Raw genomic sequence first — 25,060 nt, forward strand, 5'->3', positions numbered from 1 at the left:
TACAGGTAGGGTTTTATATCTGGGATATGTTTATTTCCATAGTGGGTAAACTTGAGGGACTTTTGTATTTTTTCAACCTAACTTACTATGTAACCTGACAGGGTGGCTAAAACTTTGTAATTAGATACATGATACAGGGAATTTTGTATGTATTTATCACATTGCAGACAGGAATCTGCCATTTCCTATTATTGGGTGTCTGTGGCCTCCATGAGCCCCTCACACAGCTTCATCCTCAGACAGGAATCCCAGCGACCAACAACAGATCCCGCGCTGCACAGCTTTTTATTCACGCCCTGACCCGCCCACTAAATCTGCATAGCGCGCCTGCTCCAATCAAAAAGAAGGGGCGTGTTTCCGTCTTGCGAGGCGTCTGCCGATTGTGTTCGGGGTGGCAGTGTGTGTCTTGTGATGTCCTGGATCGGCGCGCGCTGTACTCCCTGACAACCGGCTCGCCTCTTATTGTTATTCCCGGAGCGCGGACACCGATGACAGGATGTCAGTGGCGGGACTGAAGAAACAATTCCATAAAGCCAGCCAGGTGAGGCACCGAGCGCTCCCCGTATTCCCCTGCCTTGTTACAAAGGAATAGAGAGAACATTCATGACAGAGACCCCCTCCTCATGTACACAATGAAGCATCTGGCTGGGTGAATCTCAGCTGAAGTCTTCTCAGTGTGTGAATACATTCACAATATTGTGCGTGTTATGGTCACGTACACACATCTCCTTTCTGTCACCAGTTATAAACTCTTCTATTTTTGCTTTCACTTGTTTTGTACATTGTAATAGCTGGGTGGTCATAGCGAGGGGCCACGCCGGGCAATAACCCCACCGACCTGTCATTAATTATTAGTATTATCATTATTATTATTATTATTATTGCTTTTATGGAATCGCCATGTCAGTCATTTTGTAGCAATTTGTTGCTCAACGATTGGCGCTTAGTAGCGTTTCGTATCGCCGATAACAGCAGACGCGTTTTATTTACGTCTGTGGGCTTGTCTGCAAACCGATGTTCTATTGTCGCCTGTGGTTCCAGCAATATTGTTAGCGATTGAACGGTCCTGGCCACATTTCCAAAATCTGGCTCTACAGGTAACCGATCCCTTAAGCCCAGGACAGACAACCAATGGACGTCAGAGAATTGTCGCTGGAAGTGATTCCTTCGTGATTGTTTCTGGTGACAGATGAACAGATGGGGGCTGTACACACGGCACTCGTATTGTCCGCCCCTTTTCCCTCTCTATAGAATGGTATACCGGCAGCCTGTTGCACTGTCCTCCATAGGAGTGTTCAGCAGTCATTGTCAATCGGTCATTCACCAATCCAGCTTGGCAGATTGATGAACAATTTGGTGCGACTGCTGTACATGTAAGATTTTTGCACGGGATTGTTTATCTCTGGGGATGATTATCTGACACGTGTACATAGCTTAAAGTGGAACTAAAATCCTACTTTACAAAATACAGAATCCGGCAGGTGGTTGTTTCAGAAAGAGACGAGATGGTTTATTATATTTACTATTATTATTAATAAACAGGATTTATATAGCGCCAACAGATTACGCAGTGCTGTACATTAAATAGGGGCTGTAAATGACAGATCCAGGGAGTGCACAGGAGGAGAAGAAGACCCTGCCCTGAAGAGCTTACAATCTAGGAGACTGCAATAACCCAACCTTACCTGTCTGATCACACCGGTGATAAGTGAAAGGGTAAGCTGCACATTGCGGCATCAATTTTGGTTGCCAGAGAAACCCAGCAATCCCGGCTTCCCTTTCATGTACCGTGGGGGAGTTACTCCATTCCGGCATGGCCAATCAACATGGACACAGATCGTAGGAAGAAGAAGATGGTGGCGCCCTTCGATGGAAGAGGCTAACCGCACGGCTTTAGTTCCACTTTATGAAAGAGTTTACACCAAACTTATAATTGGAGCTTTTTTATCTCTAAAAATATATATATATATATGATACACATATCTGGCCTAATTTACTATGGAAATATATATAGGCGGTTCACATAGCAAAGTGGATAATTCACTTAGTTTAGTGAATGAGGTGCAGCTCTGCTGACTTCATCCAATCATGTGCAAGGTAAAATCCATACGGGATTGGATAGACTTTGCCAAAGTAAATTTTCAACACACCACTAAGCTAAGTGAATGATCCCTTGCAAGTTGACAATTCTCCTTGGTAAGTGAACTGTCAAAATTCCTTTTGTAAATTACTCTTATGGTGCCTATCCACAGCTTCTATAGTATGATAATCAATGTGCAGTCCTTGGTGTAGCGGGAATCTCACCTATCTGAGCGGGGTTCATTGACATGGCAATGGCATGGTGTATTGGATGCTCGTCTCCTGGCACTGCACAGAATTGTAATAATATTAGTACTCGGGGTAAGGATCTAATCAGTAATACATAGGTGTCTCGTTAGCTGCGTCTGCTTGATGAATACGTGTAATTACACCAAGTGATAAAGGAATTATGCAATATGTTGTTTGTGACACTTAGGAATCTGGAGTAACGGCTTCATTGTGCAGATATGTTTCGGGTTATGTGGAGAAATGACCAATCCCAGGACTCTGTAATTTTTCAGACTCTGTGATAATAAAGTGGAACTTCAGTGGTGCTTGAAAATTACCTGAAAGAAATAGGCATTCGAATGACTTTACCCCCTTACCCTGGACTTTTTGCTTGATGTTTGTGGGGTTTTTTTTTATATTTGATACAGAATCTCTGTTTTACAAATAAATATATTCTATCCATAAGAGCTAAACTGTGGTTTAGCTTATAAAACAGCATTACAGGGGCACGCTTTATCCTGGACTGAGTCCACTAAGAGATGCGTCACTGCAGTGTTATCTCCAGTCCCTTTTGGCTGGGCGTACCACCCTGCACTTTTCAGTACCCACTCAGCTGTTTTTGGGTGGTTACTGAAGAGTTGGGTCACAATACTGGGGCTGCCACCCACCTACTATTTCAAAAAAAATTCTGGGTTTAACACTGCACTGCAAATAATCTCTGCCCTAACTGCTTCTCTTTTGTTTGTAAATTTAATCTTGAGCTATTGAGTTATGTTAACAACAAGTTGTGTAGCAAGGAAGCTAAGGGAGAGCCTTGAAGCTTCTAAATTTTCGGACTCTGGCTTAGACAGAGAATGGAAGATGTTTGTGTGTGATATTCCATATTTACTAGACAAAAACAAAATATTTTCTAAATGGCAGCGTTGTTGTGTAAATAATCTTTGGCCTCTATAGCAGTTTGAAGTTTGTGTTCCTTCCTCTGACTCAGGGCTTTACATACAAGTAACCTGAGTGGAAGTAAGGGCTTGTTCAGACTGGCGAGGGAAGAGTGGTTCTCATGCAGCCCTGGAAGGCTGGCACCTTGCCATCTGCTCAGCTGCCCTCACTGATTAAACATTTTACAACAAGCAGCAGCAGGATATATTGAACCTCTCACTTCTGTTCCTCTTGGAACCCATTCCCTATAGGAGAGACGGCACATTGATCTGTTCAGGGTTATGAGGAAGCAGTAACCACACCACAACCTCTCTGCCAGCCTGAACTTAGCTTTAAAGCTTCCTAATCACTTCTATGAGCAGCAGAAGTGGTGAATCCATTCTCTTCTCTGTACACTGAACGCAGAGAAGCCCATATGATCACTTCCAGGATCACAGCTATCAATATCAAACATGGTAATTTGTCAGATTTTCATGTGCCTTTTTAGAGGTTTTAGGATGTGCTTGGGGATCTGTGTACTCAATGCAGCCAAATGTTTAATATTTTATACCAGATTGCAGATATCACTTGCATCTACCACCATTCTCAGTGTTTGTGCTTTCAGGAAACATATAATGGCATTTTATGTATTCTTCAGGGCTAAAATGTCCAATGTGCATTTAAACAACTCCCTGAGCCAGGCAGAGTAGCAGATGGTCATTGTCTAATTAAAAGAACAAATCACCCCTCTCAGTAAATGGGGGAAAATGTAAAGAAACTACAGTTATATAAAACAAAGGGGAAAATCCTTGTACCCAGAAGACACACTGGGAATGTGCAGCACATAATGCATGAAGCTGTGTGTGTCAGAATGAGAGGTCCAGAATGATCCTTAACGAGAGATCCAGATAACTTTTTGTATACCTTTCTATCACCCCTTAGGCCAGTGTTTTTCAACCAGGGTTCCACTGAACCACAGGGTTCCTCCAAAGGTTGCTGGGGGTTCCTTGAGCAATGAGCAATTTGTGCTTCTCAGGTCACTTTGACACCAATAATCATTTTGACTGTGTGTAAGAATGACATAACCAGTAAAGTAGAAGGCATTCTACACATTGACCACAACACTAATGTACTGTGAATTGTATATATAGTAATTATAGCATTGGTTCCCTGAAGACCTGAAAGACCTGAAAGGCTTCTCCCATGATAACAAGGTTGAGAAACACTGACTTAGGCTATGTACACACGTGCAATAATTGTCGTTGGAAAGGATCTTTCATGATCCTTTCCAACGACTAATGACTGCACAATGCATGAATGAGCGCTGTACATACAGCACTGTTCTGATCTTCGATCGTTGTCGCCCATCGTCTGTGCATCCGCCAGGATGGTCATTTGGACGATGGGCAACGAGCGCTGTACACACGCCAGATTCTCGTCCAATATTGGCACTGAGCCAGTTATCAGACGAGAACCATTGCACATGTGTACCCAGCTTTTGACAAAAATATGAAATAGTTTTGGAATTAAATTCCTATTGTCTAAACAAAACATTTTTTATTTTTGATCTTAGAATTTTAAAAGTACAAAAGAAAATAAAAAGCAAAGTAAAAATATTATCTGTATATTAAAAAAAAAACTATAGCATTTTCTGTTTTTTGTTCTTATTTAATGTTTTATTCTATGTAATACTTGTTTAATCCCAAGACCTATTACCTCCGCATCTAAGAGTGTTTGAAATGGTCCAACATCAGTACATTTGCTCATGCTTCGATGGTTTTATTGCATTGTGATGAAAGATGGTGACACAGTGGATCAGATTGTGATATTTTACAAATCGTTGTTTTTTTTTTATTACAGGAAACAGGTATTTCCTGAATCGGTGTCATGTATTTTCAGGCCCACATTATTAAATAAACAAGGAATTCTCTAGTATTTTGGTAGGTTGGATTAGGCTATAGTTGGCCATTTTTTAATATAGCTGTCCTGGTAACTGATAATCAGACGTACATATTTCCCAACTCCAACATGCAAATGAGTTTCCGATAGAAGGTGAAATCTGCTTATGTGTTTTCTTTGACTGTTTTAATCATGGAATTAATTAAATAAGGCCCGCTATGATTTCATTGTTGGTATTGTCTAGGTTACCTTATAATTACAAATCAGTTGAAGTTTTGGATTTTTTCATTTTTGCTTCATGTAACATCACTATTTAATATTCTGTGGTGCACAGCTGGAACATCTGCATTGGGTGTGATCTGTGGGCGGTCGTTGGCTGTTTATTATGTTGTTTTTTTTGATTCTACACAACTCTGTTAGTGTTACACAGGAGTTGTTGAAATGCCATCATGTTTCTGTTGAAGTGACCTTAATGCCCTGGAACACTTTTTTGCCTGTACAAAAAACAAAATATCGTTTACCCTATGTTACACTAAGCATGCTTTACTCCTGTATTAACCTCCTGAACTAAAGGACAGGTCAGACCATGGGGAAAGTGGGTATGGGTAAATGGGTTGGTTTTATTGGGCCATGTGTATATAAACCTCATATACTGTAGTAACATAACATGCCCCATGAAGTCTCCATTATGTCCACTGCTACCTAATACATTTTTGCAGTGAGTGGAAGAATAATGTTCATGTTTATACACATGGCATGCCATAAACGTCTAACAATACATATTGTACCATATAGTCACACAAAAAGCTTGTGATAGAAACCTTGGGCCACACTTGAGGAATTCAGTTTTAAGTTGCTCCTGTATTTTTTGCTTCTTCCCTCAAGTGTCACTGTTCACGCTATGAATGGTTGCAGAACAGGTCCCTGGTTGTTCCAATGGTACAGCTGTCATCTAAAGGTTGTTATTGACCATCCGCAAATCACAGAGAATATGAGAATATAAAGGATTGCAAATGTGCTGTAAACCCTAAATCACTAAATCCTTATTCTTCCTCTACTGGTCCTGATGCTGTTGGAAGGCCAGTACAGTCAACACACTTTTTATAGTTACTGTGGGGTAGATAAGAGACACAACAGACAGGTGGTAGTTAGCCAGACATTGGTAGGTCTTCTGTTTTCCTCTTCTAAATATCTAAATAAGCAACATACCGTTTCCGTCATGAGTATTGGTAAGAGTTAGAGTTGCCTTTTACTGAGCCAGATCCTGCCTATGATTATGATTTTGGTCCTTTATCAGTGTGGGAAATTGGTTCTCTTCTCTGCTGGTTACAGGGATTGTGTGTTGGATTTGCTTAGCTTTGGAGACAGCTCAGATTTTTGGTTTACTAAGCCAAAAGTGGGCACTGACACTTGGGTATACTATAAAAAGAATTGGTTTTATAAGCTGCTACCATGCCGTAAAATACTTGACTATGAATGACCTGTAACAAGCAAATAGCAAGTAAAGTAAAATCAGAACTCAGGATTAGGTTAGCGAAGTGTCAGAGCTACAGCTAAGCAATTATCATTTTTTTAAACAAAGCTTGAGTTCCTCTCAATACAGATTTTATAATAATGTATTTTTCCATTTTACCTAATGGGTTTTTGCATTAAGGATTTTTACTAATAAGGCTCTTCTTTCACTAATTCCTTTTATTTCCCTCAAGTCACATCAGTGCACTTTATGAGATTCTTCAGATCTTAGGATGATAGGAATACAAGCACATTTCATATTTACTTGATCAGATCAGAGCTGTGAGGATCTGACACTCAGCATCTCATTTTATTACAACATCCCAATAATGGACGTCAGGAAGAGCCGCCATTACAGTCACCTTTGTAAAATGTGAGCACTGACCTGTTCTCCAGGCCTATAGAGCATACTTATTCATGAATGGCATTGAATCAGCTGGATATACATTATTTATGAGTTGTTGTCATCGCATGTAGAAATGCAGAGCTGCTAATAGGTTCCATTTTTGTGGATGTTCATGGTGAATTACTGATTAGTCAGAAGATGACCTGTCATTCCATTCAGCAGCTATTCATGACAGCTATGGTGTATTCACAAGGTTTTCATCCTGTATTCAAGCACAGTGAAGAATGAAAAACGGATTGATATAACACAAAGGGAAAATAAGCATTTGTTTTCCATGTAGCTGTGCTAGTTCAGCATTTGATTCATTCTCTGAATGTTTAATGAGCAATATCTCAATAAATATTAAATGTTACATTATAATTTTGCACATTTCTTTACTGTATTGTCAAATTATTTTTTGTGTTGGTGTTTGCAGTGCCTACTGCATTGATGTAATTGATTATTGTGAAGGTGTAAGCTGTGTTAAAGTATGAGTAAGTCAGCAGCCTCGGCATAATAGTCATGTATGATGGTCTCTATACCTCACTCACTTGACTTCAATAGAGCAGTGACTTCAGCAAAAGGCAGCATAGCTCCAACTCCACTTATTATTATACATAGCAGTTTGGTAACTAGTGGTTCAGATGAAAACTCCATTCTGGTTCCCCTCAATATTCTGACAGCATCACCACTATCTACTGCAGATTTTGGACACCACAGCTTACCGAGTCTCCTCACTGCTTGATTAACCTTTAAATTCTTTAGAGCAGTGTTTCTCAACCAGGGTTCCTCCAAAGGTTGCCAGAGGTTCTTTAAGCAGTTTGTATCTCAGGTCAGTTACCACTGACACCAATGATGATTTGATTCTTCCCACTGACCAACAATAAAAGAAGTATTCTTCCCAATGACCACCCTCATATTCTGTGAGCTGTGGATAAAGTATTTATAGTAGGGGTGCCCGAAAGACCCGAAAGTTAAAAAAAGATCAAGAAAGACTGCTTTATACTATAAGTTAATATGGGCAAGCCCAGCTCCACCACCTGAAATGGGCCGATATTACTGTATAAGGCCTTACCCTTTTCTGCTTTGTAATACTGAGTTTGCCGTATGACTATAGTGTGTGTCTGTGATGCCCATATTTTTGTATCTCTGTTCCTCCATAATTGTTAAGTGAAATGCTGGCTCTATATAAATCTGTGATAATAACATGACTGTTTCTGTTTACCATTGGAGAGTGAAGAAATGTCTTGGAGAAGAGCAGTAGAGTAGGCCTCTTTACTGGTATGCCTTTAATAAGGGCCATTTGTATTGGTGCACAACATCCATTCAGCTTTTGTGCCTTGTCATTCGATTGTCATTGTATCAGTGTGGGATTGTGAGGACAGAAGGTCCACTCTTCTACAGAGAACAATTGTTCTTTTTGTAAAGGCTGATCTGCCATCCTTTTTAACTACTATTCCTCCTTGATATTTTTATAGTCTTTTCCAAAAATATAACAGAGAAAAGACAGGAGACGGCACATATAGGCACGCCTGTACTAGGTACTTTTGTGCAAAAATGGTACTGATTTTGAGATTTTAGAAAGGCTTACAGCGTTTGGGTAGAGTATCAGGGTTCTCCCCAGGCCCCTTTAGCTGGGTGCACCACCCGGCACTTTTTAGCACCCACCCGGCTTTTTTTGGGTGGTTACTGAAGCGTTTGGTCACAATACAGGTGCTGCCACCCGCCTACAATTTCTTCCCACCCGGCTTAAAAAAATTTCTGGGTTGAGCACTGAGTATGTTTGAATAATTAACAGCCATAGACATGCAGATGTTCTCTTCAAACAACTCCGGCATACAGTAAGACATCTGGAATGACTTGTGTCTCCATCATTCTCCTTCTGAATTCAATAGATGAATGATTGCAGTGCATTTAAGGCTTTACTCTGTTTCTCTATAGGAATGACTGAGCTGCATAGACAATCTTCAACATGTTGATAAATGATTTACAATAACAAAAGCTTCCGGAGGCCTCCAGTTGCCACAAGCTTATTTTTCTATGTGGCCAGTTTAGAGCATTGAACCTGTAACTCAGAGTAGCCTCATTTCTGCTAAAATGCTTTTCTTCCCCTTTTCTCTCAGTGTAATTGTGCAGACAATGATTACATGATAACAAGTGTGGGAAGTAATTACAAAACTGAGCACATTGCACATGCTTTCCCTTATTTAATTAAACATTAACTATTTCCTAGGGTCTTGCCTGTTTTGTAATTGATGTTGTGGTAACGACATTAACATCTTTGGCTTATTTGGAACAGTGAATGGCAGTCCCGGTCAGACAATCTGAAAAGAAAACCTGTTTGACATCTATAACTTATTTTATGTTTACTAAACAGAAATATAATCTTTCTGAACTGCCCATAACAACCAATTAGATTTCAACTGTATTGGAGAATCTGTTGCTTAAATAACACATGCAGCTCTTATTTAGTACAGTTTGTAAAGCGTGGATTGCATTGGCACACATGACAAAATAGAATAATTAAGGCTGTTTCTGGTGTTTTTTTTTTTTTTGGAAGGGTGCAATGGGCAATTAAAGCAGAATTAAACTCTTCTATACTAACTTGCCCCTGTTCTATCACAGGGCACTGCCATCTTCCTTCTTCTTCTCTTCCTAGTTGTGATTTCTGACTTTTTGATTGGAGCAGGCACGTTGGAGCTCATTGAGTTCTGGAAAGTGCAGATGAAAGCTGGGATTGCCAACTATCCCGTCAATCAATCAGATTTTGACATTGCCACAAAGCGATCAGGCAGGGAAGAATGCTTATTGCAGAAGGGACATTACCTGTCTCCTAATGAAGCCCTGCCTGATTCAAAATTGGAAGTGGAACTTTATATCAGTATTAGTGACTCTTGAGGTATATATTCCTTTCTGTATTAGTGATTCCTGAGGTATATATTCCTTTCTGTATTAGTGATTCCTGATGTATATATTCCTTTCTATGTGCACCTACAAAGAAACACAGTGCCATCTACCACTGACATGACTTTTCACAAAACTCTTTAGTTTCTTTTTTCATGCAAACCTGTTGCCAGGCTATGGACTTTTGAGAGATGCTTTCACAAATGTATTAATAAATTGCATTATATAAATGTATTATAATAAATTGCAGGAGAGAATCAAGTATTTTTAAAGGCTTAAAGAGAAACTAAACTGAAAACTGCCCAAAAAACATATTAAGTCATTTGAATTTTCTGAGTTTAGGTACGCTTTAACTGAAGAGTTTTTCCTTCCATAAATAATATTTACTTGCAATATACATTTGAACTTAAAGCAGGTCATCCTTAAATTTCATAACAAAGGCACTCTTCTGGTCAGATTGTAAGAGTGTTCTGTGTTTACATAAGGGGGCTGGGTAGCTATGAAGTCACTACTGGAAGAGAAAATGCTGTTATGAAACTGACTATACACAACCAAAGGGGGGAAGTATCACACAATATGAGGGGAGATATGGAGCCTTGGGAAGTAGTGAGGGTTTAGGAAACAGCAGAAGATGGGTGCAAGAGAAGAGGAGAAATAGTTAATCAAACAAAATTAAATGTGTTCTGCAAATAAATAATTGTTCTGGGCCCTAACATAATTTTCTGTTTGTGTGTTATATTTCGCTCTTGTGTCTTGCAACATATCATGTAACAGCTGTGAATCTGAAACATGAACACAAGCTTGGCAGTGCTAGATGTCAGGGGAAATATGGCCTACTTACTATTCTTACTAATCTAAAACAGGATTGGGGCCAAGGAAAAGCCGCCTAGAGAGCAAAAGCCTTTTTACTGATGTCTCTACAAATGAAAAATCAGTTCACTATTGATTATTGATGACAAGTTGGCATTCAGACCTTCTGTTCTAATTGGTTATACAAATACTTGCAAAATTCTAATGTAGAAGTAGACACTGCCATGCATTTATGTCTCTATGTATTTATTCATTTCAGTATCAATCCAGACATATACAAATTTTGTATAGATTTGTAATGCTAATCACTTAATGAGATCTGTTATATGTTTCATATTCTTAACGTGTTCAGTTCAGACTGACATTTGCAATGAGAAGGTGTAGAGGTATAATACAGACAAAAAAGCCCTCCTTTTTTTCGGCATTCGGCAAGGGGTCAGAGTTTGGGTAAAATAGAGTAAAAAGTAAACTCCTGGCAAAATTAAATTGGACTGAAAATATTAGATAAAAATAAGTATCCCAGACTGTGGCATCTATTGCTCCATGTTGGGATTGGGAGCCTCACTGTGCCTTACCCATGAGAATGAACTCCTGCAGTGAGGTAGGGGTCATTAGAGAGGGCACAGGAGATTATTACTTCTGCAAGTGCAGGTTATAGTAGAATCTGTATGTAACAGTTGTCATTTACCAAGTGTTTTTTGGTGTGCAGATTCCTTATTTAATTGTCCTGCTGGCTTCCTTTTCTCATGCAGCTGATTCCCAAAAGTGTCTTCCCTGTACTGCCCAACCACTTACAGCTCCCCCTTGTCAAACCCTACAGGGCAGAACTAGCAGTCCAGCATTGTTTCCCAAGGATGTTTTTTTTATCCAAATGGTGTGATAAAGTCTGTTACTGTGCCAGATCCTTCCCTGTTGACTACTTTTGCGCGGAAGTGTCAGTCAAGTTAAGGTACATGGTTTAATCTCTGTTGCTTATCTTTGATGCCTGTGAAGGGCCGCATACACACATTTTATTTTTAATCACACATGCAATTTTTGTTGCTGGAAATGGTCTACATGATCGTTTTCAGAGACAAATAGTGACAGATGAACGAATGAGCACTGTACACACTTGGCGAGGGGGAGTATGAGTGTTGGGCTTTTGCTGTACATGTGTTTGATCCGAGACGAGCATAACTGTTTTCGGGTGAGAATCATCTGAAGTGTGTACAAAGCCTTACTATGGAGTGGAGTCTAATGTGGGGGTAGGTAAAATACACATGTGAAATCAAGATAATTGAAATCGAAATAGAGAGCTCGGGTATGCAGTAAAATAAGGATAAAAATAAAATGTGGTTACCCTCTTTGGACTAAATCAATTCAAAACACCTTACAGTCTAGCTTTCAGGTCATGCAGGTTGTTCAAGTGAATTGGTTGAAACCACTGAACATTCATAGAAAAATAGAAATCTTCACTTGCAAACTTTGGTAGAGTTACAATGCTGTCTTTTATTCACACAAAGCAACAGGCGTCACAGGCCAATACTTACAGACCTCGCAGTATCCTTTTCTCAAGGCAGAGTCTGATATATCTCTCCGAGAGCCCAATATGCTGTGAGAATACGCTGATGAGGTTGGTAATGCAAAGCTCAAAGCCTTTGCTGTTACAAAGTGAAAGCATTTGAGGAACGTGTGTGGGGGTGTTCTGGAGGCAATCTCATAGGACAGTTAACTGGGAATGTACTTAAGATAACACGGTACATATCTGAATGTATGATTTTTACCTTATATGAACCTTAGCAAATATGGTCTTCACATAGCATAGGTATAGTTGTGATACTTTGCAAACAAATGTACACTAACAGAACATTCGTATGTTGAATTATTCTATTAGTCTACTGTTAGAGACTTTTTGTAAGGCCTTATACACATAAGCACCTGAGAAAGCTCTTGGTTCAAGTTCCTGACGTCCATTGATTGCTCACTTGATATACAAGATTTACAGTAAAACCTGTTGCTATATACATAAATGTACTTAGCAAGTTGTTTACGTTTGTTGTATCACAGATGAACATGGATGGTAACTAAGGCTACATACATGTCAGAGGGTTCTCGTCCAAATATTGCTTCTGGGCTTGTATCGGATGAGAATCTGACGGTTGTACAGCGCTTGTCCGATGTCGTTCATGGATCAGTCCTGGCAGGTCCATAAATGACGAATGACTGCAATACAAGTGAAAAGGAGAGAGCGCAGCAGGGTGCAGCTCGCTCCTCTCCCCTCTCCATAAAGCAGAACGGTGCAGTATGTACAGTGCTCATTCATGCATTCATTCATTCATTCATTCATTCATATTTCAGTCTTTTGTTGTTGGAAATGATTGTAGAAGATCCTTTCCAATGACAAAAGTCTAAAGTGTGTACGTAGCCTTAGTTACAAAATAATTTGCAAATATGCCTCCTGTTCCAACCAAAGTATCATTACATATGGAGAATCAGCACAGTATTCCAGCCACATCCAATACAATGTTTGGGGCCCAGTGAGTCTATGTGCTGACCTAGTCACTGCCAATATGTATTTCCTTTTAGGAAGTCATTGGTAATATAATATGTTTGGGTGAGCTGTGGCTGGTAAATCATAAAACGAAATATTTGTGTAAATTTTCTATTTGTTCATCAGCTGTCTTAAAGTGAAAGTAAACCCTGTGTTACTCACCTGTCCCCTTTTCCACACCATCTTTATCTTTCCTTGCTTCCTCCTTGCAATCTTTGGCCATCTCAATTGGCCAGGCCAAATAATGTAACTCCCACGCAGGCATGTGGGAGTTCATCCATTTCTGGCATGTGCAAAGAAAGCAGGGAATGCCAGAAATCCTGGCAACCAAAGCTGATGCTGCATGTGTGCAACCCAGCCTATTTTTTTTTGTCAAAAACCTGGAGCGATCAGGAACGTAGGAACGTTTTTTTTGCAGAAAGAACATCAGTTATCCCTTTCTGCAATAATGCCTGCCTGATTATATATTCTTTAAAGTAGAACTTTAATTCAGCTGTCAACTGCTGGTTTGGTTTGGAAACTTTTATTCACAGGTTTACTAATTTTTCTGCTCCCCCTAATTCCATGCACAGCTGTTGACTAAAGAAATTCCTTACAAAATCATAGGTATAAGTAAAAGGAAATATGTTCAGAGAGTCATAGTTCAGGTGTGAGCCATCCTTCTGAAAAGCAAGCTGCCATTATGACAATCTAATGACTGGCAAAATGCAGATTCACCTCCTTCTTGCTGGTTCCAGATTCATTATTTAGAAAGTGTTGAATCTGGCGAATCAGAATGACAGCTAGTCAAATAACATTTTAAGCTGGAGAAATAAGTATTGGCAGCTGATCTTTTTCTCCCTGGGGTTTTTCTTTAATATAAATACAAATGACAAGCTGAACCCAATGTTTGTGTTTATGAACCTTGCATCCCGCACATCACACTGCTTTTGGAAGGGTTTGGGAGTTTGTACGACAGCCAGATAACAAGGGACATGACAAAGTATCTTTATGGATGCTGACCTTCATACCAACAAAATGAGGTATTACCTTGGCAAGTGTTCATTCAGTCAGTATTGGGATGATATAGTATCTTTTATTTTTCATTTGAGAACAGTAATATACATGAAGGAATACTTTCAATTGTTTCATAGGTGGTTTCTAGCTTGCTTTTGCCACCAAACCGTGTCTGGGTTTTCTCCAAGGAATAAAGTTTGACATCTTAATCCTGTTATGTAGGGACAACCGCTGCAGAGTTTTTAGCTCTGTGCATGTTTGCTTTCTGTTCTTTTGTGATACACATTATAATACAGAAGAATACAGTTTTCAAGGTTTCTGTGTACTCTTAACGTGCGTCAGTAGAGGACAACTGTGCATGGAAATCATCCTGGAATTCGGCACTGAGAGCATTGAATTAAATGCTAGACATTCAAAATATCTCTTACATAAACAGTTACCAAGGATTAGGTTTGGTTACATTTTCTATTGAAACAACAGTTCTGTAAAGAGCTCAAAGCTAATGTGAGCATTACAACAAGTGTAACAGTCGGCGAGGTCGTTTTATAAAGACATATTCACCCTCCTGGACGGATCAAAATTAACACCATAACAGCCACTTTGTCTGATGCATGTAGGGAAGGACAAACTGAGACCAAAGTATCAGATAAAGCTGCCAATGTGTGTTTAAAATAATTTTTGTAATCCCAACCCATCAATGGCTAGGTCTGAAGTTTTATCAGCACTATACAGCCTGCAGATTTAGTCATAGTTGCCTGAAAATTACCAAAACTGTAACCTGTATTGCTCTTTCAATCTGGAATGAAGAAAAGCCTGGCATCCTAACCCATTAGATATGAATATTTTTTTATTTGAAATTTAATTCTATATTTTCCAAGTAAATAATTTCCTTTTCATTACTACCCTCCCAAAGCCAGTGGTGCTCTTTATATGCCCGCTCTCTGCTTTCATCTGTCATTTTGTGCCATTTTGAATTGTGCAGTTTTATATACATACCCCTGTAGAAGCCACATGGATTGGTGGTGACACTTTTTTGCTTGGGCTTGAACAAATTTCAATAAAGTCTAGTGGTCAATGGGAGCAAAGAAAATCTGAAAACAGAAAATGGCTGTGGAATAGCTCAACAATGGCACTTTAACTGTAGTAAAAAAATATGAAAAAAGAGCATATAAAACAAATATTGGAAACAGAGAAGGGACACCGTAACAATCAGGCTTTGTCCAGACATAAACATTTAAATGTTTGAGTCCCTGCACTGATTGCTGACACATCAGGGCAATGGGAGCCATGGTGCCGATCTTTAAGCTGCACTCCAAGCTTGCATATAAATACAAAGGTACAATATGTTTATGAAGTAAATAATCTGTAGTTCTGTTCAACCAACCCTGTGATCTAGACAGGCCTGCCAGAGTGCTGTACTTTCTAAAAGACTACGTAAACCCTGATTTGCTTAGTGTTCTGGTCTTCACTGCTCTAAGGACAGCACTGTAGGAGACTACAGAAGGCCGATATAAAAACAGACATGAGTACTTGTTAAAAGAAACTTAAAATAAACAGTGAAAAAGTTTCATATTAAAATTCACTTGCCTTTTTGCCTGAAGTTCAGCTTTCATTTTCTCTAGCAAGTGGGTAAGAAGGTTATATGAAATGCATCTGCAGAGGGCCGAGAAATATTTCAGCAAAGAGGAAGGGTCATACACAGTTCACACATGTCAAAATATTATTGAGAATTAAAGTAGATCTCAATTCAGTTACTGTATTCATATACATTTTAACATATCTAATCTGAAAAGTTGTTTTTAATATTTTTAAATCTGCTTTTAAAGAAATTCTGTTGATCCAGCTATAAAAAAAGTTTTTGGTTAAGCCCTCCCCCATACTATATGCCGCTTGTCAACCTTCCATATGTGGTTTTAGTGGAGACAGTTATTTTGACACATATTTTGCAGCAATGGTCCACTATTGTCATTATTGTCATTACTATTGTCATGATGATGTGCCGCTGACATTTATTTAATGTAGAAAGAAAGTGCCCGAAAAAGACTGAAGGACAGACATCAGACGCCCTAAGATACAAAATAAATAAAAAAAACATAAACACAGCATTTGTTTAAAAAAAATCATGCTAATTGTTTATGGTACCAAAATCTGTAGAATATTAAAGCAGAACTATTCTCCCCCTCATTCCACAATACAAAATCCATGCACTTGAGGCTTCCTCCACATCCTAAGCCAGGGGTGTCAAACTCTGGCTCGGGGACAAAATCTAGCCCCCAACGTCCTTTTTAGGAATCCTAAATATGAACTTCAGCTGGCCAGCCGCTGCATTGAAATAGCACTACTACTAGAATTCCCGGCATCACTCACATCTATAAACCAGCGGGCTCTCTGCCTATGAGTGGCCCCGCATTGGACTGTTTTATAGACGCAAATAATGCCAGGAATTTTAGTAGCGGTGCTATTTGAAGGAAGAGGGAGTTCCAGCGGCGGGCCACTCAAGATTTAGCTCCGCGTTGGCCGTGTCTGGCATTTCCAGCACTCCCCCTCAGCTGTAATTTTCCTTGCTACTCCAAGGCATGGACTTCAAAGGTTGGAATTTCATAGAAGAATATTGTTATTATTGTTAGCCTGTGCAAAAAGGTTACCATTGAAATTTAACTCTAGGCTAAAGGAGGCATAAAATGGTTTCTTAAATACATTTTTTTTTAATGTCTCTTTCGCTATTATAAGCTTGTTCCAGATTGAATGTGAAGCAAAACCTCTTTGTTTCCATATGAAAAGGTTTTATATCTATTGAGAAGGAAACATTTCCTCAAGTTTTTCAAAAAATTTCAAGGTTGGCCCACGACTTTTTAATTTTTGCCCTCTGTGTATTTGAGTTTGACACCCCTGCCCTAAGCCATCTTGAATACATGTGAGGTGGGCATTAGAAGGACATAGGGGACTCCATGTAACTGGCAGTCATCAGGTTTTCATTAAAATACAGAAATGTGAGATGTTGCTTTCAGTAAAAAAAAAAAAAATATATGTTGGAGATATTCTGAAATATTTACAGAGCTACTTTTTGAAAGGTGAGGAAGTACATTCACAATGAACTGCAAACATGCCAGAAATATTTATTGCCTTACGTTTTCAATGAGAAAAACAGCTTCCACCTTTGGCTTGTAAAAGTAAGAATGCACATTCCAGACTTTCTCAGGCGGTAAAAATGAAATGTAACAAGTTAAACTGTGATTTTTTTAAAGTTGAAATGTGTTTAGTCAATACTAATTGCACAGAAGGTATGTGTCTTCTTGTATCTTGCTTTGTGTATTTCTTCTAGACCTGTGCAGTAATCCAGTATGAGACTTGCCTCTGTTCTGAAGCTTCCTGTGCTAAAGACCTGTCATTAGGTTCTCTCTCTTCTTCCACAGGGAGACTGGTCTTGTTTTCTCCTCCCTGTAGTTTTTAGTCTGTAGTAAGCAGACCTCCTTGGTCTCTCCCACAGCTCTGCTCTTTGCACTGTGATGATGTCAAGGTCAATGATGATGTCAGTGAGGTAATAATTTGTTTTGTAAAGGCATTTATTGCAGATTTTTGTCCTTTGTAGCTATTGAGGAATACGTTTCTAGGAATATGTTGTGCACAGAGTTTAGATTTGGTGGATCTTACAAGTGAAATTAACTTGTACAATTTTCCATACACACATATATTTTGTGTTGAAACCCCTGAAATTACAGGAGACTTTAGTAATATTTATTGGTTGATTATTGTATTGTTAATAAAAGTCCTTCAGACACTTCTACAATGTACCCAACCAAAGGCCTTTTAAATTAAAGGTAAGCCTTACAACAAAACCTTATTTCTTCTTCTGCTTAAAATTCTGTGGATATGCGGCCAGGATTAGAGCATTCAAGTATATATATATCCTCAACAAAAAGTAAATATGATTTAAGCAAGCCATTATTGACCTTTTGGTAGTCATGGAAAACTGAAAAGTGGCCCCTTTATGCTATCTGCCATGAACTGTACGAATTAATTTCTTCACAGTGCATGTTGCTGTAGTGGTCAGTAAGTGCTTGTTTACAGCCTAATTATATCTTGTTTTATAAGTACTTGATTGTCCATTACCTTGTTCCTTGGTCCACCTAAAGTCCACTTTTGGCAAAAATTTTGGAATCATAGCAGGGAAATGTAGCTGAAGTAGTCTGGACAGGTCAGGGTCTAGCTTTGCGTGCCAGAATCTACCAATCACTTGATCACTATTAATGAATAGTAGCAGATATAAAATGCACAGGTAGTGAAGAACAATTTCCTTTTGTCTGGTGAACATATACAGGAAACTCTTTGTAAATTCTTTCCTTGGTAGTAAAATGCATATCATGTTTAATATGATAAGTGCAGAAGTGCACCTGGCCCCTAAACCTGCATTTCAGTTTGTAAAACCCACATATATTTTATTTCGGCATCATATAAACGAAGTTTCCTGTAAGGTAGATGAGTGAGATTCATTCTACTTATTGATTTGCAGCACGTGAGGTTAGTTATGTTCCTGCTGATTCAGGCTGTCATAGTCTGCAAGAAATGAGATGCTGGCAAGCGGTGAGTGACTTGCTGGAACAAGCTAAAATTAGATCCACCCTGTGTTTGTAAAGGTGTTGTGTGGAAGAGTTCATATAATCACATCAGTTTTTTTCAGAACGGGACATGGCTAACGGTGTTGGTTAAGATGTTCCTGATGTCTGTGTTCCTCGTCGGGGATATTTCACTTGAATTCCTGCCCTAGAATTAGAATACTATGGGGCATATTTATCAAGCAGAGAATGTGACCTAAACTAAACATTCACTAGTGGTAAATCAATCACACTTGTTTAAAAGATATTTATCTTGCAGTGAATGTTTGGGGTAAATTTTTAAAACTATAAATCAAATATTCACCAAAGTGGGAGGAAATACCAATTTTTTTACTGGAACAGGTGCTGCTTTCGGAAGATCTCTGTATTCCTGCTTTAGGGACAACCATAGCATCTTGTATTTCCTCTAACTATTCCCTAATGACTAAGGTTTTAACCTTTCCATACCTATTGAAGAGAGAAGACGAATGCTTGACTTCAAGCCACCTGCCATGCTTACCTGCTGCTTGCACAGTTGTACAAGTTTTCCCAGTGTTCAGAAGAAACTGAAGTAAGTCAGATAGAACCTGCCTCATTTCTTGGCCAGAAGCTTCCAGAATCTCCTAGGCCTTCTCTTCTCAGCACTACTATCACTAGTCATGGGGTGCAAAATACCAGTGACAAGGTAAAATAAATCAGAGGAGGCTTTTTTTTTGCTCACCCATTTGTCCTGCAGCTGTGCACAAGTTTGAAATACTTAAATGTCTTCAATGATGTAATAATTTATTTTTGCAGCGTGGCCTGTTTACTTTTGCTGCAGCGATATACGAAAAAGCAGGCAGGGTGTGTGAGAAAATGTTTACCAATGGGATATTTTTGATGTATCTGACAGGGAGAGCTAAGAAGAAAATTTCATAACGGAGAACATTGAATCATACTCAAATATTTGTTTTATGTAGAAGCATAAGGGTGGAGTAAGCCGTAGAATTTGACTCAGGTAATGTCCAGTGGCCATGGCAGTAATGGATCATAAAAGGCCATCTCATTGACTCTTGTCTGAAGGGCCTCCATCTTATTTATCTTGATGTCACTTTTCAACATTCTCTGTGCCTCCTCTATTGTTGGGGCCAGGAAGTCATTAAAATCTATTTTTATTTGAAGCAGTTTTGGAACACAGGCCTGTGTTTCTATTTGTTTAAATGACATCACATTCACTGGAGCATTTCTCATCATCTGGATCCTATCATAAGTTTGCTGTTTACTTGACTGTTTTTGTTTGGGAACTGTGGAATATTAAACCATCTCTAGGGATCTTGGCATAAAGAAATCAAAGGCTATCGGGGAATGTGGCTCCTGTGTGGTCACGAATAGTTGGTCTGAGGAGCCAATTTACCCTTTCTAAAGAATGCCCTTTGCCATTTTGCTTCTGTATCTAGTAAGCTTGAATCTAAAGCCCAGATACCTGAATATATGTCTGGTATTAAATGGTGTTGAATAAAATGATCTGCTTATTAGGCTCTGTTTTTGTGCTTTCTGAACATTGCATGCTATGCATGCTTTTTATAGTGTATTGTTTTAGAAGACGTTAGTATACCCATTAAGTAGATCCTGTTGGGCTAAGTTAGTCCCTGGTCTCTTGATATGTCCAATAGGGAGGTCTACCTGCCTAGTCTGTGACTCCTGTCCAATTAAGAGTTTTGATTGTTTCCACAAACATTTCTGTGTTATGCATTCTGTGTATAATAATAAAAAAATCCATCAGACAAAGTGGGACCAGCTCATAAAGGCCACAAAATGCTGCATAGGTCTGGAAACACAAGTGCATGGCTTTCACAATGAAAGGAGAGATACACAAATCTGCAAAGTGACCTAATTCTCCAGCATCTACCAAAATCTAAATAATAATTTTAGTTGGGCTGACCTATTTCGTTTAGACCATATACTATAGAAAATGGTTGTCTGTCTTTGAATACGTTTTGTTAAAAAGAACATAGTTTTAATGTAGTCCTGTGACTGTAGGGGGTGTTAAAAGTTTCTTTTCTTTTGGGTATACATTTCAATTTGCACAGCTCACATCATAATATATTTAATTAGTATGTGATGAGTACATTATATATTTTAATGGTTATGATAGATTGCCTCAAGCTAAAAGACAGGTCAGGTACTTTGAAATGCATTATATATGATGTCAGTTATTCGTTGTCTATGTAGACAGTTATTGTTACTGGCTGACTTACTAATTCTGATTCATAGGAAGGATAAGTGTTGGTGTAATTCTGATCATGGCGTTATAAAGATGAATAATGCCAGAGCTTTGTGGACATGTAACTGCCTTGTGACTTCAGCTTGCTGAACAGGTACTGTGTGATATGATGATGAGATTATAGTCAAATGGCTTTCTGTTCCATGAAGAATTTCAACATATTTTTGTATTGTTAGTAGCAGCACTACAGTCATGAGGCAGTGAGCATGGATGTCTTCCTTCTTAAAAGTGTGAATCATATAATTTACTATACGGATAGGATGTATATTAGTTAAAAAATACATGTGACTCCAGCCTCAGATGGGCCAATTCTTGGATTTGATATTTAAAGAGCCCAAAACCCTAAGCTTGATATTCAGTTCGTCGGAGCTAAAAATGTATAGGAAAATGCTTCTATGGGGAAACATGGCCCACAGTCTTTTCTTGTAACCCATAGGACACTGGCAAATATTTGTAAGCCTCCTTTAACTTGGAATAATTAGTTACATAAAAGAATTAAGTACACAACAATGTTCGAAGTTATACTGTCGCTGCAATAAAAGAAACAATCCTCCAAAGTCTGCAGAAATACTGCAGACACTTCCAAAAGTGTCAATTTTTCTGGACCCTTCTGTGCTCAATGGTTTTTACTCCTGATTCTTGTGTCACCACAGGATGTAGTGTATACGGGAATTTAGGAGATCAACGCTTCCAGATGTTTCTGAATGATTAAGTGCCTATTTCTTCCTTTTACAATATTTGCTACTTTGGGCAGTAGGAGGTCAGTATTTATCTTTCTCTTTAGGTTCCTATTTGATTTTATTTAACAGGGTCACTTTATTGTTAGGACAGATGTTTGGGTACATTTATAAGGCCCTGTAAATAACAATGTTTTTTTTATAGTTTTTATAAAATGTTATCATTTTATTTTATAATTGTATCATTCCTTAATGTAATATGCCCCCTATTAGGTTTTCCAGAGTGAAAAAAATACTTTATTATATACTTGCCTGTGCTAATGTAAATGGATAAACATGATATATAAATGTATAAGTATATAGCTTGTCCAAGTTTAAAGCTAGGTACACACTTCCAATAATTATCGTTAGAAAATGAACGATTACGAACGATCAACGATTATGCGCGAATATTTTTGAACGATCGTATTGTGCACAATTCTGTACATGCTGTAATGATGCGATCATTCAAATATAATCCACTAATAGTGTACACACACTAGATAGGATCGTTTCAACGATGCAGGGAGTGACATGTAAAGGAGAAAGTGTATTGCAGAAACATGGACGATCACTGAATGACCGTACATACGATAGCCAAAGATCATCGGCCAATCAGATCCTCCGTGTTGGTTGTTCATTTAAACGTCTGCGTCGTTGGTCACCTTTTTTGTGAACGATCTTCGGCCGATCGGTCGTTCGTTTCCAACGATAATTATTAGAAGTGTGTACGCAGCTTAAGTATTCCAGGATGAGGCCTGAATTGGGAAATACCAACTATTTATCTCTTTCTCTGGTATTTATTCACCTTGGGGGGGAAAAAGAACATGAATAACTATTTTACCGCATTTATTCTTGGAGCGGTTACAATAAAAACAAAAGGCTGTATTTTAAAGTATTCCCATGTTCCCTTACCAGTCTGATACCAGTTTATAAAATTCCTGTTGTGTATCTGTTTCATGAACAGTCAGGATTCATTTATTTACCACTTCATGCCTGCTGAGAGATGGTATACGTTTTTAAAATAAAAAGATGCTGCATATAATTCACAGAAATGACTGTCGGCGTGTATCTGTAATAATCTGTCCGTCATTGTCTGTTCAATAGAAATAAAAACACAAGCAATTCTCTCTAACTCTCTCTCTAGCACTCTATAACTTATCTGCTATGGGACACCATCTTCTTTTTCACCACTCTTTTTTATATTATATTTTTCCCGCTCATCTGCTCTGTAGTACAGAGTGAATAAATAATGCTGCACAAACATTGATCGCTATGGATTTGCTGTGCCTTGTTTATAGCTAAAGAGGAACTGAGATGGTAGAGCATGGAAGTGTGCTTAAGGGCAGCCAAGGGAGGAAATATATTATTTGAATTCTTTTCTGAATACTTATTTAGCAAAAACAGCAGAATTTATATAAGTTGGATATTTTTACAGGTATAACACTTTTGGTGAAAAAAAGCAGGTTCATTGATAAGTGTGGCCTGATACACACTTGTACTTTTAAAAATAATCCATGCATCCCAAGTTTCAGAAAATTTGTCTATATTATCTAGACTGATAGCTTTTGCTTCTTCCATTGCTTAACCACAATTTCACTGTAGGAATATCTTGGGAGTTCCAAAACAATGGAATAATACTGCGGGCTGCGTTTATCAGATGAAGTGGTAATGAGTTTTTATATTTTTCCATAGACATCTTGTGTAAGTGTAGTAGACAAACCTCTGGCCTCAATTGTATTGTGGAACCAGTAATAAGTTGACTAAAACTCACGACTTCCCTCAAGAAATCTTTTATCCGAGGACATCCCCACCATATGTGAGTCATTGTACTATTTTGGAATTGCAATGCCAACATGCGTTGGATTTCTGTGGAGACATTTTATGGATTTTGTCAGGCCTCCAGTACCAATGGGTAAGTATTTTATATGCATTCACCTGCAAAAAAAACAAGCCTTATCCCACTGGTCATCCGAAAATGAAATGTCCAATTCCTGTTCCCATTTTTGTCTAAATCTATATGAGCTATCTGGTGTAGATTGGTTGTACATGAGAGATGTAGTATGCAAAAGTGGAGCACCATCCAAACAGTATTGTTCAAACTTTGTAGGTTTTCTGGGGGGATTGAACTTAGAGTCTAAAGTAAATATATAGTTTTTGATCTTTAGGTATGGCCACCATTGAAACTCTTTTTCATCCTCCATTAGATCATTTAGCACTGATCTACCTACTCGGAAGAAATCACCAACTCTCGGGCTCGAATCCAACCTCCATCCCTTCTAGATCCCAGCTAGACCAGATTTAAAATCAAAGTTCTCAACCAGCGGTGTGAGAAGGCCTGATGTAGCTGACAAATTCCTTTTGTTCAGTCATTTTTTAAAAATTGCTAATGTTGTACCTATAGTGTAATGCGTTTTGATAGCTGCAGGCAAACAATGTGACTCCAGCCAGGAGGTAGCACCCAACTCTATTTCGCCTGCCGCAGCTCCAGCTTTACCCAATCTCTGCAGCTGGAATGGCAGTAAGCCAAGGCTAGGCCTATTGCCTGATAGTATTGTAGTAAATTGGGAAATCCCAAACCACCATGTAGTTTTGCCTTACTAACTATAGAATAGCGTATCCTTGGTGGTCGACCTAGCCATAAAAAACTGGTCAGTAATTGTAATTTATAAAAAAAGAAGTAGGGACTTGGGATCGGAACCGTCCTAAAAATATACAACAGGCGTGGAACCACGTTCATTTTTACAATGGCTGCTCTGCCAAACCAGGAAAAGGGTTTACCTTTCCATACTTGTAAATTATCTCTAATTGTTTTAAATAAGGTTATGAAGTTTGTATCAAAAAACTCTGTTATCTTCCTATAGACTTGGATTCCAAGATATTTTAAAATATGTGATTCCCAAGTAAATTGAAAAGAATGCTGGATAGACTGAACTATGTGTTGTGGTAGCGAAACGTTCAGTGCCGCTGATTTATTATAATTTATTTTGAAGTTTTCCACTTTTTTAACTCTACTTGCCACCTTTACAACTCTATATTTTTAAAAGGTACAATCGGATTTTGTATGGTGGAGATTAATGCTTCTATCCTTGTAAGGTATTTGCACCATATTTTAATAAACATATTTGGAAGTAGTGTATAGGGTCCTATTACTGACATTACAACTGTGTCAGCTGATTGCCAATTGTATGCATAAGATATATGTTACGTAAATAAAGAATGAATGTAGTA

General features: G+C 38.5%; 1 protein-coding gene across 1 annotated transcript in view; it reads left to right on the forward strand.

Annotated features, from left to right (window-relative positions):
- Positions 1-384: 384 nt before the first annotated feature.
- Positions 385-25,060, forward strand: part of SH3GL3 (SH3 domain containing GRB2 like 3, endophilin A3) — a 61,864-nt gene continuing 37,188 nt past the window's right edge. The window contains exon 1 of the mRNA XM_072402449.1: positions 385-541. Coding sequence (XP_072258550.1) covers positions 497-541 — 45 coding nt within the window. The 5' untranslated portion in view covers positions 385-496. The remainder of the gene's footprint in view (positions 542-25,060) is intronic.

The sequence above is a fragment of the Pyxicephalus adspersus genome, chromosome 2 (assembly GCF_032062135.1).
Source record: "Pyxicephalus adspersus chromosome 2, UCB_Pads_2.0, whole genome shotgun sequence".
NCBI lineage: Eukaryota > Metazoa > Chordata > Amphibia > Anura > Pyxicephalidae > Pyxicephalus > Pyxicephalus adspersus.